The sequence below is a fragment of the Lepeophtheirus salmonis genome, chromosome 10, assembly GCF_016086655.4.
Source record: "Lepeophtheirus salmonis chromosome 10, UVic_Lsal_1.4, whole genome shotgun sequence".
Lineage (NCBI taxonomy): Eukaryota > Metazoa > Arthropoda > Copepoda > Siphonostomatoida > Caligidae > Lepeophtheirus > Lepeophtheirus salmonis.
Genome location: NC_052140.2, coordinates 14,016,098 through 14,031,713, shown reverse-complemented (window position 1 = coordinate 14,031,713; position 15,616 = coordinate 14,016,098). Strand labels below are relative to the sequence as shown.

Genomic DNA, 15,616 nt, shown 5'->3' with positions numbered 1-15,616 from the left:
TCAAGCGTAAAAATATTTATAGCTAGTCACCTCAAAACCAATCTAGAATTATTCTTATAAAAATTTTGTGTGGATTAACAAATCATTGTCAATTTGTATAAAAAAAACTATTACTTTGAACAAAATGAAATTACTACAAATTGCACTTAAAATCATCCCAATTGATTATTCCAAAAAAAATAATGAGAAATTGATAGATTTAATTTGATAAGGTCTATATGAGGGCCGATAGAAGTCTTTTAAATCAAATAAAGTGTTCAACTATAGTTACAATTCGTGGTATCTTAACTCATACTACAAATTTGAATATATAGCCTATAATTGACTGAAATTTGTCAAAGGAATATTGGGGTGTATGTATTATGAAGTAAAAATATAATTTGCAATTTTTCCTTTTTATTGATTTTTGTTTACTATTGTTTTGATGTTGATGCACCACGTATGTAGCCTGTCAACCAAAATCAAGCTAACTAGAATGATTTTTCCCAAAATTGAGTCTAGATAACAAATGTTTTCTTTGTTAATTTATCGAAAAGTTATATCAATAAAGATTGTTCGGATTAGTTATTTGGAAGTACTGTAAATTGCACTTTGGCTATCAAAAAAAATAAAAAATAAGAAGTTATATCAAGGTCAAACTAAGTTTCATTAATCAAATAAAGGTTTTAATGTATAGTTGAAATTTTTTAGTATCTGAACTAATCCCAGAAATTTTAATTATACAATTAATGAATACATTGATGAAAATGTAGAGGGTCTTAAGACAATTTCAACAACCAAGAAACTATAAAAATATTTATTTCTCAAAATATCTTTTTACCCCATTGCAATCAGGGTGAAATTTCCTTCAAAATGAGTGCCAGTACATTCCATATGGCCACCACTTGCCGAAACTACAATTCTTACTTGCTGTTTGGATGGTCTCGTCCAACAAACTGTAAGATGCATTCATTATGCCGGCCTTTCAGTCGTCTAAGCTTCCTTAGGAAGTCACACTAATCTCCTTCGCCAGAATGGACCATATGGAGAAGTCCATTATGTTGAAATCTGGGGAAGAAGAGGTCACATGTTATTGCTCCAAAAGTGCTCAAAATAGATTTGACACCACTCTTGCGAACACTTTGCAGTCTGTGAATGTGTTCCGTCCTGCTGGAAGCAGTAAGAGACTTCCAAGTGCTGAAACCCCTTGATTAACCTTAACACCCTCGGGAATTAAGATCAATGGTATCTTCGTCCTGCAGGAGGTAAAGCCTAACCATATCATCATTGAGGCCGGCTTTTGATGCTCCAAATAAGCCTCTGGTATCATGCAAACCTTTCTTCCAAAAAACAAAAAGAAAGAAAAATTAATTCGTAATTAGACTATTCTCACCAACTATGTAGTTATAACTTAATCATGCATTGCAATTTTGGGACATAATTCCATTATTACTCCAACAGAAAATAACCATTAAATGTATTTTAGAGTAACATCATAAACATTAAATATCAACCAATAATAAATAACAACGACGTATAAAACTCATTTACGTATTTATCAAGGCAAAATATCTTCAACGGAAAAGTACTTACTGCTGTCAAGATAATAGAAGTCAATAGAAAGCGTTAAAATCAAATTAGTTTTTGTTTTTGCCATAAATTTTGCTATGAACTAGATGTTTGATGATTTTTCATGTAGGTTCTTAAGGATACAGAATAGGTTTTGGTAACAACATTTTTTCGGCTTTCCAGGTCATGGCAACCATTAAATATAATTTCTTCAAGCCTGTACAACATGAGCATCAAAGAAACCTTATGATATCCGAAATACACCCCATATTTCTGATATGAAAAGGGTTATTTGATGCTCAAGGAAGCGGTAGTGGAAGAATTTGAGCTGCCTTAGGTACCAGCAGCCGACGACCTGTGGATAGGTGTGTACTCTAGCATATTAAAGGGGGTTCTTAGTGCTTAGAAATGGAGCGTCGGTGGAGTTTCAACTGCCTTGAGGCTCATCACTTCAGCTATAGATCATGAGAGCTGGGGTTTATTTTGGGATATCAGGGAAGCAGCGCAGTAGAAATTTAACTTGACTCGGGCCCAGTAGTTCCCCCGCACAACATAGGGACTGAGCTGTATTATAGTATATTAGAAGGGGGTTCTTGGTATTTAGAAATGCGGCAGCGGTAGATTTTACATTGCATTTTGGTCCAGCACTACACCCGTAATACCTGAGAGCCGGGATGTCTTTTGGGATATTAAGAGAGTTGCTTGATGCTCAAGGAAGCGGCGGCAGAGAAATTTAACTTGACTCGGGCCCAGCAACTCGTGGCTGGGGTGTATTATAGAAAATTAATGGGTTCCTGGGTGCCTACATATGCAGGGGTGGTAGAGATTAAATTATTTTTTGCCCCTGCACTTCAGCTGTACTACCTGAGAGCCAGGGTGTATTTTGGGATATTAGGAGAGTTTCTTGATGCTCAGGAAAGCGGCTTGAAGACTTCAAGTTCGGCGTCTGACTCAGAATAAAGTAACTACCTATTCATTGAGTTAAAGAAGAGTGCCTATATAATGCCCATATATTAAGTATCCTCAAATCATAAAATGAAAATAAGAATAATTCGTAAAATTTTACGGTTTTTAATTTTTGTTTTATATTGAGTAGAAGAGTTCTTAATTAATATTAATTTCTTAATGACTAGTACAACTCTGGGCAAACCTCCTCAATTCAAATTTCAAAGGGGATTTTTAATTTCATAGGCGTTTAATCCATTATATGGAATGCTTTAATCTACAGGAAGTAGCACCAGCTTGAATTAAATTGATGCCTAGCATATGGATAGTCGACATAGTCTAAATAAAAAATTAAATATGCAAACTATAACACTTCTTATAATATTAAAGACTGTTTTTATTCACGTCACAGATTGTCTCCTAATCTGAAGGATTTATATTACTTTCTTAAATGACTAAAATAAACTTACACAAACATGACTGTAATATCTTAAAGCTTTCCTATGGCATATGCCTCTTTCTTAAAGAATGAATGCTGTGAATTGAGGAATTGTTTATAGAGCGTCTGTACTGACGTCAATAATTGCATCGTAATTAGAGGCAATCCCATGTTGAGGGTCTATGTATAGCTAATATATTTATTACACTAGATGATCAAATGTGAAAAAAAAAATTGAAGAAAATGAACATCTTGAATAATAATTATGTAAACAAAAGTTTATATGGGATACTTTGTGATGCCAAAGAAAAATAGGGATATTCTTGTTATAATATCATATATTTGGTGCTGCATATTAGTGATGGGAATTCCGGCTCTTATTAGAGAACCAGTTCTTTCGGCTCGACTACCCCTAAAAGAGACGGCTCTAAAGTGGCCCTTCAGATTATTATTTTTTTACTTTAATAGATATAGTACAATTAGAGAGGCGTCAACACAGGGGCGTCTGTAGAGGAGGGCTGTATCCCCCCCCCAAAAAAAAAAAAATCCAAAATAATCAATTCTGCAAAAGAAAAAAAAAATCAAAAAATTTGATTTTCTGTAAATAGTTATCAATTTATCAATTTTTTTTTTTTTTCAAAATATTTAAAATTTAATGTCTGAAATTTTTTTCCTAGAAATGTAATTTTTGTGAATAGGTACGAATTTTTAAAATTTGTATTTTCAAAAAAATTATTATTTGTACTTTTAGTTTTGAAAAAATTTTCCCAAAAATTTAATTTTTGATAAACATTTGTGAATGAAGACAAATAAACATCCATGAAATTAAATATTTGAAATTTAATTTTTTTTCCAAAAATTCCAAAAAACTAAGCCTCCTACCCCTGCAGACACTCTGAGCCAGCTCCTACCGTTCACTTCAAAGAGCCGGCTCATAGAGGCGTTACTATAGCAAATTATACAACACTACTACCCTATGAAATAAATAGACTTGTACAATTAATATTGTCTTTGAGCAATTAAGTACGAGAATGGAATGAAAACTTGACCTAAACCCTTTTATCCCCGTTGGAATCGCGATTACTCTTGTGGTGACAGAAAAATAGACATGGGTGTCCGAGTTAAAGCCTACATTCAACATGTGCTGAGCTCACAAAATAAAGAATAAAACAGCAATAGCCACTATATAATAAAATATGCCCAAGAAACCAAAATGCTCGTTCTTATAAATCTAATGCGTGATGATTCGAGAAATTAGCCCAAACCCAGAGATAGTTAAAATGTAAACTTAATCTTGAAACCGTATCATCAAGTTGGCATTTTCTTGGATACTCTTGAAAATAAAATTTGCAATTTTCGGTGCTGTTAACTGAAAGTATTTTAATTATTTTTGTACAAAGCTCTAATAAAGGATGTCCCTACAAATAGAACGATTTTGAGTCTATCAATCTTCTTAGCTTACCTCTATAAATGTAATAAAACTTCAATTTCCTAAAAACCGAATCTACCAACACGTAAACAAAAAATTACATTTCAATATACAACTTCTGTTTTAGGAACAATTACCTTTTAATAAATAATAGCTTACTCTAAACAAACATATCATTCATATTATTTCATAGTTACTCATAGCGGGTGGAAACTTGAAACTTACACACTTGTTTGATATTGATTTGTGATGCTATGGGGGGAGAAATTAGAATGGTCTATAGTTCTATAGGTAGCTAAGTATCACAAGCACCTGCTACTTTTTGAATTTTTTAAATCAAGCGAGAAATGTCATCACAGCGAGATTCAAGGCTTAGTGTAACAACTCTGCTTTTGTATGGTTCACACTTCAACAGAGGCGGTCAGGCTGACGAAAATGGCTTATAAAACACATCCACAATGTTAAGAAAAGGTTAGACCATAACAAAACCATAGAGATAAATAGGGCTGCGGAAAGAGGTCATCATTAATGCAGATGCCCTCAAGGAGGCCAGCAAAATGAATTTAGCCAAGTCTTTGCGCGCCCATGCCAAGAATCTCAACGTCAATCTCACGCCCTTATATAGAAATTTCAAAAAGTTGGGTGGAAAACCCTGGTCAGGTTGAAGAGCCCCATACTCACAGCCATCTTGAAAATGCCCCATATTCAACATTGCAAGAGACTCCTCAACAGCGTAAAGAGTATGGTGTCAGGCAGAGTCATCCTCTTCTCAGACGAGAAGACATTTGACATTGATCCCGTCTACAATCGCTGTAATGAACGTAGTGTCAGCTTCGGGTAAATTAATGAGGACCTTCGAACGGTGACCATCACCAAACACTCAACATCATTTATGGCGCAAGGCATTGTTGCCTTCAATGGCGTTATGCCGAAGTTGATAAGGTTCCCGAGGGTGAAAGGCTTACGGAAGCCATTAAAATCAACGTTCTCAAGGCGAACGTGCTTCCCAGGATCCAGGAAAATTTCTATGACACCAACGTCGTTCTTCAGCAACATGGAGGCCCCGCGCATACTCAAAAATTACTCATACCTTCTTTGCAAACAAATCGCTTTCGGGGACAAGAGAATTTGGTCACCATACAATCCTGATGTCAATCCCCTCAACTTTTCTTTCTGGTCACACATTGAGAAGAGGGTCTGTAGCATCTATCCCACGTACGTTGACGCCATGAAGGCCTCCGTTGAGGAGGAGTGGGCTGCCATGGATCTGAGCTTAATTAGCAATACTTGTAACTCTTTTCGCAAGAGACTTGTCACCATCTGTGAGGCCAATGGCGCCGAATAGAATAAATCAATTTGCCATTGGCTATGTATCAGAAAAAGATAAATAAAGATTTTTGTTAAATGTATTGTAAAAGAATGGCAGGCTATTTTTTTTTTTTTCCAAGGATTTTTTCCAAGCTTCCAGTTTTCATTCGGTGTAAGAGTATCGTAGTATCTGCACTCTGAAAATGTATTTGTTAATTTATATAATACATTTTTTTAAATATATATCCATATTTGCTGTGCAACAAAACCCGACATGAAAGAGATGTCCTATTATTTGTTGGTACATTTTCAATATCCCAAATACATGACTGTGATTCGTTACACTAAGTAACAACATTTAATAACAAATGATAAAAAACATTGGAGCATTCAAAAATAAATACTCTATTTAGCTATTTTGAATACAATTCCTACAAAAAGTGTCTAATAATACAAAAATTTGATGAAATGAAATTGTTTTTTCAATGGCGTAATGTGATAGCAAAAAACTAAAGTAAAGTTTGGCGTTACAGCTAAAAAGATTTGACGACCAAAAGAATTCGTTTTTTATTGATTTTTTAATTTTAATTAAACTTTTAATTTTCTTATAAAATATTGAATAAATAAACAAAGTAAAATTGTGTGAAATTGTTTTGAAATTAATATTAACTCAATTAATTAACAAATTGTAATAAGTACTTAATGTTTTCGAGACAGGAAAATGATTACCTATTAGAATATGTTTCAATCAAAGGTATTTGATTAGTATTTATTGATTATGTGCAAGTAAAATAATCGGCTTATTTACATTTAATTTTTGAACTTTTCCTTTCTTTTAAAACATTTTTTGAAGTCTTAAAAAAGTCAAAATAATAGACTTAACTATATTTAATTTGGAAACATTTCCAAACAACCTTACATAGCATATTTATTAAATATTCAATAACAAAATTAAAAGTTAAATTGAAATGATCTGTCAAAAGACCAACTTTTTTAAAGGCAAATCTTTTAAAGTTATCATAAAATCTTTTTTTTTTTAGTTTTAGCTCAAATATTATGGAATTGAACAAAAAATGAAAATAAATATAAGCTTCCTTATTATTCAACTGGATTTTTGTATGATTAGACACATTTTGTAGGGACTGTAAGTATAAAATAATAAATAATTTATTTTTTGAATCATGGAATTTTTTTATCAATTTTTATTCCCTGAAATTTTTATCTCTATATTTATTCCATTTCAAAATATGACTCCAAATTGATACAATAATACTCTTAAAAAGGTTATTTAAAAAAATAAGTCTTTAAAGGCTAAACCTACTGTGATTGAAAAATTTTAATATAATTTTCGGCTTAAATAACAATAATAAATATGGTAAATGCTAATGGTACTCCAAGACAAAGAATTTTTTAGCATAGTGCTATTTTCCTTAATACTAATGAAGAAAAGGGTTTTTATTCTTGTAAAATTAAATCTTACTTATATCCTGCCATGTGACTGAAATAAAAAAATCATGATTACTATTAGTATGGAAATACATAGTTATAAACCACATTATTCAAAAATTTGACTATGTTAATGACATGAGAATCTTTTTAATCATTGCTAGTGACTTTCGACTTTTTTGGTACTTTGAGCATTTATTTATTATACATCTTATTGGAACTAGAACCCACGGATCAAACAGTACAGCTTAAGATTAGGGAGCAGATATTGTATCGGTTTAAATAAGACGTAATAAAACTTTCAGATTTATAAATTTTTAATCCTCCGTGACTTCCTTTAAATCCTAGACACCCCAAGATTAAAAATGATATTGTTGCAAATGTTATCACATATGCCACTATAAGCATCATTGAACAAGTTAAATAGTATCACTATCATATTTTATAACTGTGAATCTATAATTATTCCAGGAGTACTCTAGTCTATGCTTCATATTTAAGCTTCTTACACTGAAGATTTTTTTACAAACTTTTTTCAAACTTGTTCGTCAAGGCAGTCAGAACAAAATAATATATATTTTTAGTAAATTATAACTGAAATCGACATTTTTATATTAAATATCGCCTCCCTTAGCCTTAATGACAGCCTACAGCCTCTATCGGAAGGCTGCACAAACATAACAGATTTGCTCTTCAGTCAGTCATGCAGCCTTTATGGCGGACTACGAAGATCTCACAGGCCGAAGGGGCTCGTGGGACGCAGCATCACTGTCCTTTGCATTGATGGAATAATCAAAAGGATTAAGATCGGGGGGTGGGAAGGCACATTTTCTAGAACAAATTCAATAAAAACTTGCAACCTCTTCCTCTTTGTGTCCATCGTAATTAGATGTTTCTTCTTCCTCCTCTTTTTTTTTTTTTTTTTTTTGCTCCTAAGTGATCTTTAATGATGCTTCAAAGTATAATCTTGCTCACAATTCATTTTCTTGATCATACAAGGAATACGTCTGCATTTAATTTCTTGTAACGCGGTTTTTGACACGTATAATAACTTTCTGGAGACTGTTCCTTGTGTTTCAAATCGCTTTTTAATACCATACACGGCATTCCGGCTGGTCCTGAGGTCATTGAAAATCTCAATTGGAGTTTTTGGTGCGCGAGCATTTCTAGCAGAATATTTTTTTTTGTCTTCAATTTTGTCGTGAGATAATAGTTAAAGACAGTTGCAAATGATAATTAGAATATCACAAAACCACAGTTTTCTAAAAATTGCTATTAAAAATCGAGATATTAGCATTTCTTTATGTGTTAACTTAAATATCACGCATGGAATATAATCATGATTACCAACTATTTTATTGCTGCTGTATCCGTAGGTAGCTAATCTTCATCTAAAAACTCTTACCTACAATTTATTACAAATCAAGGAAGTTTGAAAGAGGAAAATATGAAGTAATCTTAAGGTGCACTAAGTATACATTTTTTTTATTAAAGGCAAATGTTTTATTTATTTTAGTAATATTAGGCACGTTTGACCCTAAACTAAAAAATATATTTTTTGGATACGATTATTTAAATATGGGAAAAGTCTTTATAGCTTCTGAAACTTATTGATTTAATGAGATTTTGTTCTGTTTATATTTTTAAAACATATATTGCCATATAAACATAAGTTGATATTTTAAGTTTGATGAAACTTATATCGTTTAATATGTACTCTTTGATGTACAAGAATGCCACTAGAGTGCCATTCATCCAGTCAAACCTGACAAGATATCAATTTTTAATTATGATAAATAGAGTTTCCCTAACTTTATTACAATAATTATTAAAGGCCCGGATTAATCATACTATGCAACAAAATGAAGGTCTTGGAGCGCCCAAAGGCTGAAACCCACATTTATTGTTGTTATTTAAGTCGTAGAACAATAATTTTACCATTTTTTGGTAGCTATATACCTTTCTTATTTATTGTTGTCAAAATAAAGTTATAAATCATTCATTTTTTAGATACTGAAATATTTGTATCAATTTAAATTTTGTTTGATTTTCATCTACGTAGTTCTTTCATGTTTAAAAATGGCACTGAATCGTATTTATACCCTAAAAACTTGTTTTTATGAAAGGTTTTAAAGGCCAAACTGATAACAATTGAAATTTTTAATGTTCATATTCCTGTTCTACGTCTTAAATAAGATTAATAAATGTGGGTTTTCAGTCTACAGGCCAAAATGCTATTGCATGACCTGTTATTTAAGATTCTGAAGCGTCTATATGAATACTAGCACCAAATAGCACTTTCTTTGTAAAGGTTCTACTCATAGAGTACTATTTGACTTAGGTTCTGATGAGCCAATTAACCAAGGTCCCCGATTAGGAGCTCAGTGACAGTTTTATGAAAAAGAAAATATCACCTCTTTTGGAGAACTTAAAAAAGGTTTAAGAATAATCAATAACAAGATCTTCCAGGTAGCTGTAAAAGTTTTGACTTGAGACATGATTGTCAAAACTTTTTGCCTATCTACTCCATTTTTCATTGCAATTTGAATAGTTTATTCTAATAAAATCAAAGATTGATTATATAGAAGAAAAATAAAGACGGGGCTTGCATAAACCTTACACTTCTTAACCGCAAAAATGTTTCTAATATATACTTGTATCCTCCTCTCTTTATAAGGAAAAATCAAGCAAAGAAAATATTATCTGCTTCTGTTGTAAAACCTCAGTAGAAACTTAACTTCATGTCATCTTCTCTACTATTGCCAAAAATTGAATCCACTTTTAAAAATGATTGATAATCTAATCTCAGAAAAATATGTATGTAAACTTTCGAACACAGGCTGGCTTGTCGCTCCCTATATCGGAGAAAAAGTCAAATATAAATTGGAAGCAAATCTTTCTAAAACCCTTTAGCTAATCTGCATCTGCAAATCTAAAGAAATCCCCATTCCAGTTGGACTAGAGGAGATGAATGTGCGTTTCATTAACTTTATGGACTAAAGAACTTTTTTATATCATTTTACATGTTTCTTTTGACAATATAGGAAAATCATAATATATATAATTTTATATTCAATTGTGAGATATTTGATTTTATTGAAGAGTTAAGATGATAGTGAAAGATTATATAAAAAAAATTGTTTTAACCCATTTAAGGAACTTTTATATGAGTAAAGCTAATATTTACATTATTATTTTTTTTTCAGAAATGATAGAAGATTTTAACGACTCTTTCTCCTCATTATATCTTCAAAACACATCTATAGATACTTTAGACTACCTTCAAAATAATGAGTCAACCACATACTTAGACGATAATGGATTTATTGTGATAAAAAACAATGATACATCCGACTTCAAAACGAAAAACAATGTCTTTTTTCATTTATATCAAAGTTTCATATTTCTGTCGGTTATTTTACCTTGGATAGCCACAGCTTTCACACTACGATCTCATAACCACACTTACTCCAAGGATCTATACGCTCTTTGCTCCTTACTATTTGCACATATATGTGGAATAATTTGGGCTCTAGTGCCACTAATATTAACAGAGGCTCTAGTGTGGATGATAATCATTTTTGTTATATGTGCATTACGTATTTTCTACACGTGCTATCAGCTTAAACCAATTTTATTTGATCCCGAAATTGAAGAGGTAATAAATAATTGTGTTATTCAAATATTTATAAAATCCTTTCCATCCTTTTACTATTTCTATGTGAGTCATTTTTTTAAATATTGATGGTACACTAATAATTCCCCGCAAATTTATTTGAAACGCTGCCTTTTTTTGAAATAACAAGTATATTTATGTTAGCGCTTCTTATAAATTTTATTCGTAACCTTTCTAAAAAAAAAAAGCCGCTGAGCTAAAGTTTGATGTAAATAGTTCTTCAGAGATAATTACTCAGTGGCCCATTAAAGTCTGAGCACTTTGAATTTTAAACTTCAACAAGATATCATTTGAAATTAACAATATAATTTGAACTAAATGAATACTATAAATAAATGTGGGTCTGAGCTCTCTTAATCATTAATCTAGCCGCTCTTATCGTTAATGATGGCTTACAGACGGTGGCAGAAGGCCTGAACCCCGCTGCGGATGTAGTTATCTGTCATGGCGTGCCAGTACTGACAGACAGTTGCCTTGACAGTCTTGATGTTTGGATGACAGACAATGCATGCCTTCTCTTGACATGTACCCAAAAGGTTGAGTCGAGGAGGTTGGTATCAGGGCGAAATCTCTTGGATGGGGCCACATGGATTGGAAGAGATTGGCCTGGGCTGTTTATGAAACTTCTACGGGTCCAGTTTGGCCTCTTCGACCAACCTTTTCTTCCTCTCCAACGTTTCAGAACTTGTTGATGGAGTAGACAGTGGTTCTAGAGATGCCTAACTGCATTGAGATCGGGAATGGAAATTCGTCGATCATGTTCAAGTGTCATTTTTTCGACTTGTACGTAAGCTAGAGAGCTCAGGTCTTTTTTTTCTTTTTTCTTTTCGTAACTAATTGCTTATGGTTTAATTTAACGAAATATAAGTTTAATTACTCAAGTGCCTAAGAATGTGTACGGATTAGTGTTGTTGGTTCGGTTAAAAAAAAGCTAAAAAGAATGTAGTTCTGATAAAAATTTCGGTCCAAGGGATGGCCCTTATTGGTCTTTTATGCTAACTACAACAACTGAAATGACGTAGTGGCAACTTATGTTCTTTCAGCTATTCATCATAACCACTTTCAATAGACAAGATAATTGAAGTTAAATGTAGGAAGTGACTAGAACGCATTATTATACGTTGTTCAGTGAAGCCAGTTGTGTATTCCAGCGTTCCAAAATGGAAGTAAAAAAAAAGAAAATTCGCTACATTCTCCAGTATCACTGTGTGTTCGTTATCAAGAGAGAATTTTATTTGAACCATTCTAAACTTCAGAGGACTGTACTAAAGTGTTTTGGTTTTTTCGTTGAAATTGGTTCTGTAACAACTTATTTAAAAAACTTCTTTATAAAAAGGTAAAGGGCATATCATTGTTTACTATAGAGTGTGTATTTTGGGAACCTGTTAGACCACCAGACGAGGAAGCAAAAAGAATTCTTCTGGCTCATCTCCTCGTATATTTTCTTTTAGGATGGTGATACAAAGAAAGGGTAGAAATGTCAATGCAAGAAATTTTATTGATTTGGATAAGAGATTTAAGGGGAAACATTCGTTGCTTTATTTGAAGACAGTAATGGAAAACCCTTTCTTAATGAAGGACTGAGACATATTGACGTTCATGATATTGTATGCTTATGTACATGGTTTTAAAGAGCATGAATTATCAAGATCGAATCCATACTTTGGTATTAAGCAAGCGGGTTTTTACTCCAAATTTCCAGTTGACATAAGAAGAAGATTAGAGTACCGTAAAAGAGTACACCCATTTAGGTTTAAAAATATGAATGGAAGTTGTATCAATGTGATTTTTTTAAATTAGGTAACACAAAGCATGACGTTAGCAATAGTAGAATTAAGTTTCATGGATATGAGAATGTTTTGAAGCAAACACTTCCAAGAAATAGGTCTACTAAGGTCCCTGGAGGCATCCGGGATGTCGAAGATATATACATTGTACAACTACTTTTCGTTTTTATGCATTTTTAGGTATTTTATGGCTTTGTTTTGCTTATTTATTTACCGTCAAATTTTATCAAAGGAACGTTTTGTTGAAAATGGATTGATTACTAACATTATATATAGCAATTTTTCAAGATGTCTGACTTTGATTTAGGGAATTAATTTTAAACTAAAATGATTATGTATATATAATTTTTTTAATATGTAAGTTCTCTGAATAAATAAAGTTGTGAAAATAAAAATAAACGCTCAGAACTTTTTACTTCTTCTATTATTTGAATCAACAAGTACACAAAATTTCACTACAAAAAAAAGCACATACTAGTTTAATTCGTTCGTTGATCAGAGATCGTAACAAACCCATCTATCCCAAAAGAAATGATAATAAAAAGTTTAATTTGAAGGACTCTTGAGTTTCGTCACCAAATCTTGATCAGTTTATATCTTGATAAAGGCAATAAGATACTCAAATGAGCAAAAACTATTTCATTTAATTGATAGAATAGAGATGCACTCATTAGGTATAAGTATAGTATTGAAATTACTTCATCTGACGTAGGTATTGTTTTCGAACCCAATATAAACTATGTATATATACTTTTCTAGAAGTGACTGCGAATCGAACATATGCACGTTAAGCTCAAGACAATATTTTTTCCCAAACGTGTTTTCCATTGAGATACGTAGCTCCATATTAAAAACTTATCATCATTAATCATCAATTCATTTAAAGAAATTATATTAAAGACTGTCTCTGATATCATTATCAAAAATGATCCAATCAAATTATTTTCTTTTCTTGACGTAGAAAAGAATAATATATCCTTTACCAAAGCTGATGTTCATTGTAGCAGACTAAGGATTTTTATGTACTTCAGACTTACTATGCCGAATTTTCAATCGAAATCCATTTGTCGTCTCCAGGTATTTCTTTCTATATACCCGTACAATTTTTTTTTTGCGAAATGTATTTCACTGCCACGTGTCAAATGTTACAAATGGTTAAAAATCCAGTTTGAGTTAGAAATTAAGAAAAATAGATTAAGTAATATATTTTAATGATAAATGATCATAAATTTTAATATCTTCAATTATTAGTTCTAATATATGTTATAGACCAGTAAGTAATGGTTAGTATAAATTTAAAATAATATCTCTAAAAGTCCCGAAACCTATTGATTCAGATATAATAGGATAAATTAAACGACTAATTACTATATATATTGGATAAGTGTTTTAATAAGGGATGGGTTTGAGCTTTTTAGGAAGCTCTTTACCACTAGTAATTTAATTTCCAGCACGTGAAGAACTAGGTATTTTAATACCCGCCACGAATTTTTCACTACAAATAACAATAACACTCTTGTATAACTTTTTTTTTTTTGTCGAAATCGTTCTCAAGACTTTTGAAGACTGTTTAATATTCCTTGAACTCTATATTTATCTATTTTGAGAGTTTAAAAAAAATTATATGGCCGTTTTTGAGAAAAGAAATATTTTAATTTTCCATTCGGAATATGTAGTTGGCATGGAAATAAATTGCTATAAAATACAGCTGTAGGAATGCGGTCAAAAAATAAAGTGAAACTTATAAATTTTATCAAGCTAGGAGAAGATCAATGGGAGTAGGCAATTGATTATTGGTCTCTTGAATGATAATTATCGTGATACAAAATCAAAAGTTAGGAAAAGATTGATAGAACAATTTAGAAAAGAATGCTATCAGGGGATATAGTTCCCGCATCATAAACACAGTTCAAGTTATGAGACAAGTGAATTTGACACTGATGAAGTGATTAAATACTACTAAGAATTCTACAGATGTCAAGACTGTGTGTTAGCTATTAAATTCAAAAAGTGTGTATTGAATAATGCCAGCTTTGCCGATTATATTCGTGTTGAACCTCCAGAATGCATACCATTGTCTGTTCAGGAAACTGAGAAACACTTCTCAAAGGAATGAATTGTAGATACAATAAGAAGGTGTGGCAAAAAAGGTAAATTTCCTGGCTTATCAGGCTTTGGTTTTGAAATATATCAACTTTATGCTGATCAACTTGCAGCGATTCTAAAGGAACTATTTGAATAGATACTGATGATGGGTTCCTTTCCATAATATATAAACGATGGTCTACTCATTACATTACCTAAAAAAGGAAAAGATATAAGATGCATTAGGAATTTGATGCCAATCACACTTCTAAACACTTTGTACAAAGTATTTTCATATATAATTGTGGAAAGACTTAAGAAACCACTACAAGATAAAGTACATAATTCCCAGAGAGAATTTATTGCTGGTCAGAGAATGGAAGATATAGTTGCAAACTTACAGACTGATTCCAATAATTTTACCAATCGTACTATATTGACCATTGACTTTGAAAAAAGGCTTTTGACTGTGTCTTGCATACTCACGTTATAAGAACACTGAAAGGCCAGGGATGTAGGGGATTCTTCATAAAAGAGGTATTGCTACAATGCGTGTATACTCCAATACAAGCTATGGGTCAGGACACATTTTACACATATATATACAATATATCTTTGAAGGTAGAAAATGGATGCAAGCAAGGAGATCCCATAGCAGCAATTATTTTTAAATTTTCTGCGAATCCCTTATTTTTACAAATGAGGGATAACAAAGAATTGAAAAAAAACAAGGATTAGGGGTTGTGAATCCATTTATCCTTATGTAGATGATACATCAGAAATCATAGCGGCTGGAAGAGTTTTAACGATATCATCCATCAAATATATAGGCTTCTGTTTTGGTTCGAGATTTTGTCAGGCCTAAAAATAAATCAATTCAATATATTCTCCGCATGTGAAATCCAGGATCAAGGTGCTTGGAGCTATTATTGGGAAGGATTCAATGGACTACA

At 32.0% G+C, this 15,616-nt stretch overlaps 1 protein-coding gene across 2 annotated transcripts in view; it reads left to right on the top strand.

Annotated features, from left to right (window-relative positions):
* LOC121125643 (popeye domain-containing protein 3) overlaps positions 1-15,616 on the top strand; it is a 110,134-nt gene that overhangs the window by 42,917 nt on the left and 51,601 nt on the right. For both annotated transcript variants that reach the window (XM_040720834.2, XM_040720836.2), the window contains exon 2: positions 10,322-10,773. In XM_040720834.2, the coding sequence (XP_040576768.1) occupies positions 10,324-10,773 (450 nt within the window). In that variant the 5' untranslated portion in view covers positions 10,322-10,323. The remainder of the gene's footprint in view (positions 1-10,321; positions 10,774-15,616) is intronic.